At 30.1% G+C, this 7,635-nt stretch overlaps 1 protein-coding gene across 1 annotated transcript; it reads left to right on the forward strand.

The window, feature by feature from the left end:
- On the forward strand, positions 1–3,387 carry PGO_110430 (hypothetical protein, conserved; the record flags this gene model as incomplete). The annotated part of the gene is made up of 1 exon (XM_028688382.1): positions 1–3,387. The coding sequence occupies one exon, from the start codon at positions 1–3 to the stop codon at positions 3,385–3,387; it is 3,387 nt and encodes a 1,128-aa protein (XP_028544183.1).
- Between the last annotated feature and the right edge of the window lie 4,248 nt (positions 3,388–7,635).

The following is a 7,635-nucleotide window of genomic DNA, read 5'->3' on the forward strand; positions in this document are numbered from 1 at the left end:
ATGCAGGATATCTCCCATGAACAATACACTCTACAAATAAAGTTTCTAAAAGCTTTGGACCTATTCTGCATTTTTAAATTCATTATCACAAATGATTTAAGGATACACGAAGAAGAAACGTACAATCTGTTAGTGAAACTTGTCAACTCATACTCAGTTATTAGTATTAAAAGATCCTCAAAGGATATTTTTTCTGAAACAGAAAAAATATACAAGAAATACTTTTACAGCAATGGGGAAGGGACAAATACAACTACTGGAATGGGTTCTGCATCTGAACCTATTGTAGACACAGAACAAGCTCATCGAAATATCAGAAATGGAATTAACAACACATACAAAATGGGCATGGAAAAAGAAATTCTTACCAATGATTCTCTTTTTTCAAAACGTCTAAGTAACAAACAATTATTCCAATTTTTCAAATTTCCAAAAAATAAAAAAGTAGGAGATTACGTAAACAAATGCTGTGTTAATGAACTTATAAACGAACCATTAAATATAAATGTAGGATTTGTTAAATTTGATAAAAAGAAAAGAAAAAGCAAAAAAAGAAAGAGATCAAAAAATGGGACAATATATATGCCAACAAATCTATGTAAATATAATAGTGATTCTGGTATTAACAATATTCGATTAAAAAATTCTTGCAGTTGTTGTTATGAATCTAAAGAAAATTACAAAAACTTAACAAATAATTTTAAAAAAAAATTTAACGAAACGGACCTATCCCTTTCAGATTCCTCAGAATTATTTGCAAATTTAAAAAATTCATTTGTTAAACCAAATAACACTGCCTATTTCGATCTCAATAATACCAATTGCAGCAACTCTGAAGATGAATCTGATTATAATTATTACAGTGAAAATACAAATAGGGAAGATCTTACTAATGAAACGCGTGAAAATAAAAATATTAAACTTAAGAATAAGTACCTTTCAGTCAAGCTTTCTCTTTATAATTCTCGTCTATGCAACAAAGGCGGAAAGGAACGCACCGGCAGCATAACCAGCAACGAAAGCACCGACATCATCTCAAATACAGAGAACACACCTAATGTGCTTAACACTTCCAACAAGACTAACATTTTAGACATCCCCAACAAGACTAACATTTTAGACATCCCCAACAAGACTAACAGTTCAGATATCCCCAACAAGACTAACATTTCAGACATCTCCAACAAGACTAACATTTCAGACATCTCCAACAATTCGAACGTACCATTTGATGAAACGTCCTTGTGCCTCAACCACTTCTACGAAATACATAACATCCTAAACAGAGACCCGAATGGACTGAGAAAAATTAAAATAATGTTGAAAAAAGATATTGGAACTATTAGCATTTCCCCATTTTACATAAACTTTGATTGGACGAGGATATTCAAAAATGTCTGTCGGGCCTTTAACTTCACTAATTTTGATTACAAGAAACAAGGTGTATACCAAATTATTAACTCCTGTTTTAGTACCCCCAAGTCTAAACATATTTTAAAAAATATATTTCTAGATGACCTGTATGAGCAACAAGAAATATATGAAAATGAACTCAATTGCAAAAAAAATTTACGAAAAAAAAATTTACTCAAAATGAGGAATAAAGAAAATATTTTAGAAATACTTGATGATGAAAAAAGAATTAATGTATTATACTTTATTAACCGTTTTTTATACTCTCAAAAAACTCCTCTCTCTAGTTTGTTTACAAATTATTATACAGCTACCAATTCCAAGCATAATGAGGAAAAAATGGAACACCAAGAAGAAAAGCAGAAATGGAAGAAGCAAGATCAGAGAAGTTCTGTAACTCATGATGATGACTCCCCTTTTGACGAACTAACTGTAGATTATTTACTTTTTTTAATGATTTTTGAAAAAAAAATGGATGAAGAATTTCATAAATATCTTATTCGTAAAATTGATGCATGTAAAGCCTACTTGTCTCCTTATAGTCAAAACATAAATACCACCACCTTCACATCTTTGTCAACTCTTCATTCCAAATATAGTTATCATCCATCCAATCATAAGGTTAATGCCGAAAGCACCATTTCTCACTTACATACACATAGCGAAAAGAAACAAATAAATGATTCGATTGAAGTTATCCAAAATCATTTTGAGGTGTTCAAAAAGGAGGAAATTCTACTGGAAGCAGATGAAGGAGAAGAAAGAAAAAGAAATCTCGTTCACAAGAACCTCCTTGATGGAAGAAACAAAATGGAAACTGCATTAAGCACAGATAGGAGGCATTCTTCCTACTCCTCTACCAGCATCAATTCAGAAACAAACGAAAGCGTGACAAACAACACACACAGTACATACAACATGAGCATGTCGATGAACACCCTCACATCTTATAACTCCAATGACTTATCATGTAGTGAAACGTTCATGATAAATGGACATTCCACAAACGAGAATAATAGAGATGATAACATATTCTTGTATCCTTCCAGCGACGTTAATATCCAATCGACGTGGATTAATGGGAAACAAAATAGAGATCTTGCGAAAGAAAAAAGCGAAGAAATGAGTGATTGCACGAAGAGCACTGTAAGAGATGGTTATGAAGAAATGGAAAATGAAATAGAAGATAGGGAAGATAGAGAAGAAAGGGAAGATAGGGAAGATAGGGAAGATAGGGAAGATAGGGAAGATAGGGAAGATAGGGAAGATAGAGAAGATAGAAAAGATAGAGAAGATAGAGAAGACAGAGAAGACAGAGAAGATGGAGAACAAAATTCTTTTCAAGATTTAAAAAAATGCAATCCGTCTTCCGAGCTAGAATTGAAATATAAAAATAAATCAGAATATAAATCTAGCATAGAAAACGAAATAACATTGCTAAAATGCATAAGACCCTTTCCAACGGTTTATTGGTTAATAAATAAAAATATGTGTGGATATATTTCACATTTAGAAAAAATGAACATAATAAAAAATATTGAATATTTTGTTAATAGTCAGAAGGAAGAATTTCATTTACTCAGATATTATTTAATACATGATCATTTGAAATATATTATTATCCGTTTAAGACATATTAACAAAAGAATACTTTGTTTTTTTTATAATATATTTTTAAATAGCCATAATTTTAAGGAGCAGTTCAATTTGGATGAGACCAACAATTCATTATTTTCTATATATAAAAATTCTTTTGAATTTTCTCCCCATATTTTAAATGAATATATACACAAGTATAAAATCGATTCGAATGTCATTATAGAGATTCTTAGAAAAATTAATACCTTACGAATTAAAGGAATTGGTGGAATATCAAATTTTTTAACTGTTAAATGTATACATCTTTATTTTGCATCTCATTTGTCTTATCCAAATACAATTGGCTATATTTTGGAAGAGCTTTTCAAGTCATGACCAAAAAATCACATCTCCCGTGTTACACCTGTTAGAATGGAGCATCGTGCCACGTCCACCGTACATACATATATATACACACACTTATATATGCACATTTTTGCAACATCTAAATCAACATGCGTGCGCATCCCCCTTGTGGACTAGCCATTTATATTCTCACATAAAGCATAAGAGAATTAGGCGATAAATGTACAGGCGTTCGTCAAAAAAGTATATTACGTTACTCTGGGAATAGAAACCACTGTAGCTTGTTTCTATTCAACATTGCATTCTGCTATATTTGAGAAACATTTTTTTCTTTTTTTTTTTTTATGAACAAATTAAATATAGGTTTATCAAAAAGATACGGAACCCAGTTTCTTTTCTCGTCTCGTTAATCTCATTAATCTAGTCAATTATTAAAACAGACGGGATTATTTATGCTCGCTTCTCATACCACATTGTGGGCACAATGTTTTTTTTTCTATACAGTTACTTACACCGTTGTGTGTGTTACTTTTTACCTCCTTGACACTTCACATATCCCACTAGATACCTTATGCTTCACCCCTTTTGTAACTTTTTCACGTGAAAATAAGTTACCATTTTTTTTTTTATACTCACCTCGAACTCCCATTCTCCCGTAATGCATTTGCATCCAACACCTCCCCACCAACCCCCCCTGAAACATGTCTCTTTCATGCATATTCTCATATTGATATAACGAGTGGAAGTCTATTTAAAATTTACATGCTTTTTTTTTTTTTTTTTCACCGGTTTTTTTTTTGCTTCTCTAAGAAAATTTTCAAAGGTCAAAAATGTATTAACAATTTTTTTCAAACAATTTATTAACAATTTACACGCATAACACTTATGTGAGCGAAGGAAAAACATTTCAAACTTGACATATATGAACTTTTTAAAGAAAATAAAACAAAATAAAAAAAATTGTTTAGGACAATGCCCACCTGACTTAACAATATTTTGTCTTAACTGCTCAAACAAAATATATGTCGAGAAAAACTCACAGTTCCACTTTTTTTCCAATTTATATTCCATATCTTTCAAAATGTATTTCTTTCTGCTAAATATATATATATATATGTGGATATGTTTTTCTGTGTACACATTAATAGGCTTATTCAATCCATTTTTAAAAAAAGTGAATTTTTTTATTTTTCATAGTGAGATATAATTCTTCAAATTCAATATATGCAAATAGAGAGGAAGAAATTGCACCTATGAACTCATAAATAATCTTCTGGACAGTGTAATCGTCCCCCCTTCTTTTGTTGCAAATAAAGTAGACGTGTACAATTTTACTATATTGCCATATCATACGTAACAATGTAGAGCAAAATAAAAGGCACCAAAAATTTGACCTATTTCTTGTATAAAATCTTCATCTAGTGGAAGAAACGGAAAATAACAAAAAAAAAAAAAAATATTGAAGATAAAATAAAGCACTCATGTAGGAAATTCCTACATAATTTCACATTACCATTTTGTGCTGTTCATTTAATTTTCTACTTTTGTTTGCATAAGTAATTACAGAACGTGGTACTGGTTGGTAGTAAGGAATACTCAGTTTTAACAGTTTCCTTACACACTTAAATCATGTACTTATGATATGTCCCTTATACTGAAGTTTTGAAAATTGTGTAAATCTACTTTTTTTTTTGGGGGTGGAGGGAGCCTCTACCACATCTTCTACAATCTCCAATAATGCCAGAGTTGTAAAATCAGAAACTTCGTTAGAAAAGCAGAGACAACTTTCGAAAAATAACCGAACAGACATAAATAACATCATCCTTCCTGTTATCAGTGGATGCATAAATATGGGATAGCAAAAAATGTTCTTATGCGTGTTATGTTAACCCCCTTTGCAGCTTAAGTAAATTCGAGTTAATTTTGCCAATATGAAATGAATGTATTAATTATTACATATTATAAATGTATCGTATATGTATAGTATAGTTATCCCTTCATAGCAATAACTAATTCAAGTTGTTATCATAAATTTCTTATCAAATTATTCTCGTTTACATGTGCATGTTCAACAAATATGTGCCTTTACATTCCATATACATAAACGTGTACATATTATAAAAACATATATCATGGATATAATATGCATATTTCCAACATGGGTAACAAAATTTAATATGACTTTGCATATGCATCTCCTCTAGCCCAAATTAATCACTTGTGAAATATTTTATAGGGAAAATTCAAAAAAAAATATTATGAACAGCCATAAACGATATATATATATATATATATATATATATATAATTATCCAGGTGTTAATACCCTTCCCCTCCCTTCTCCACCTTGTGTATATGCTCACGAAAAATCCGACCTTTACTTCCTCCACATTTATCATTCGAAAATGTTTTATTTATATCTCTTTGCACCAATTTATTTGATTGTGGTGGTGGTGTATATATCTGTTTTTTTTTTTTTTTTTTTAATGTACTAGAATATGCAACACCGCTCGGTTATATAATTGCCATGTCATTTGATATAATCCCACTTGAAAGCATTTATAAGAACAAGCATTCATATTTTTTTTTTATTTTTTATTTCTTTATTTCTTTACTTTTTTATTTTTTATTTTTTCGTTTATTTACTTTTTTCCTTTTTTTTTTTTCCTTTTCCCAACTTACCCGTTCACCATAGGCGTGCATAATGTTACGCAGCCTTTGTATGGCACATTCGTACGTAATATGTATGTTGGTATGTATATATATATGTACTTATTTATATATATATATATATATTTTTTTTTACCACATATAACGACAATGAACGTATAGGGGAAATGCTACATTATACATGCCGTACGCATTTTTCAAATGTTTATTTTGTAGGAATATAAATGTACCTGAAAAATGTGTTCACTTGCCAATTGTACTAAAAAAAGAATTTCCTCTTATTTCAACCAATTTGCAATAGCACATGGAGTAGGATGGGGAAGTTATCATAATTTTTGTGTTAACTCTTCGATAGTATTTACATTTTAATTTTCACGTGGATTTTATTCTTTTTCATGTGTTTTTTTATTTCTCCTTTTCATTTACCTTGCTTACATGCTTTATTTTTCATTACATTTTTGTGAACATTTATGAAAATATTTATGAAAATATTTATGAATATTTATGAAAATATTTATGAAAATATTTATGAAAATATTTATGATCTTTTATGAACATTTATGAACATTTATGAAAATATTTATGAACATGCGTATGAAACATATATCAACATGTCATGATTATGCTAGTTTTTATGAATAATTTTCTCCCCCATTTTTAAATTAACCCAATGTGTACCAACTTCGTGCTTTCGTCACTTGCGAAAAACACAAATTTTTGAAATAGAAAAAAAAAAAAAAAATTAAATATGTAAAAATGATCAACTAGAAGGGACTTAACCCCTATTCCACAGTTTGGCCAAAAGCGCCCGTGAAGTGGATAAGTGGCCAAAGCCATAACACAGCTCTAGGGAACTGATAGGGGCTCATAGGGAGCGAGGTTCAACTTGAACTGATTCAACACGTTTACGTAAGCTCTTCTAACAGGAAAAAAATAAAAAAAAAGTACAAAATGAACTGTCCGGTTCATCCTGTATTTTTATTTTATATGGTTTTTACTTTTTATTTTTCATTTCTTCTTATGTTTAATTACTTATTATGTTTAAGTACTTATTATGTTTAAGTACTTATTATGTTTAATTACTTATTATGTTTCACTACGTTATAAGCTTCACTACTTTTTATTTTATTTATTATTCCACCTCCAGACTCATAATGGCCCCGTGAACTGCTTCAAGGGTGTTTACTTTTGTGCATGCATATTTCTCAAAGCATACAATATATATTTCTCATTTGTACCACCTTCAAATCTCACATTGTTTTCATCCTCTGATTGTGTGCATATTTATTAGCGAGAGCACGTTCTACACACACATTTTCACATGCACTGTATGCACATCTTCTCAAATGTAAAGGCGAATATATATAAATTTTCTTTATATGTAAGACCGTTTTTTTCCTATTTCTTAAACTTCTATTTTTGTTCCTCCTTGCAATGCTAATCAGTACATTGACAAAGGGAGCCATACCTAACTCTGCTTAGAGTTACAAAACAAGATATATAATATTGTAATAATATCCCTACATCGTCTATCATTCTTTTGGGAATACATCTTAATCCATTAACCTATACAAAAAGACCCCAACCCTGAGATTCATTTCTATGAAAA

The sequence above is a fragment of the Plasmodium gonderi genome, assembly GCF_002157705.1.
Source record: "Plasmodium gonderi DNA, contig: Chr11, whole genome shotgun sequence".
Lineage (NCBI taxonomy): Eukaryota > Apicomplexa > Aconoidasida > Haemosporida > Plasmodiidae > Plasmodium > Plasmodium gonderi.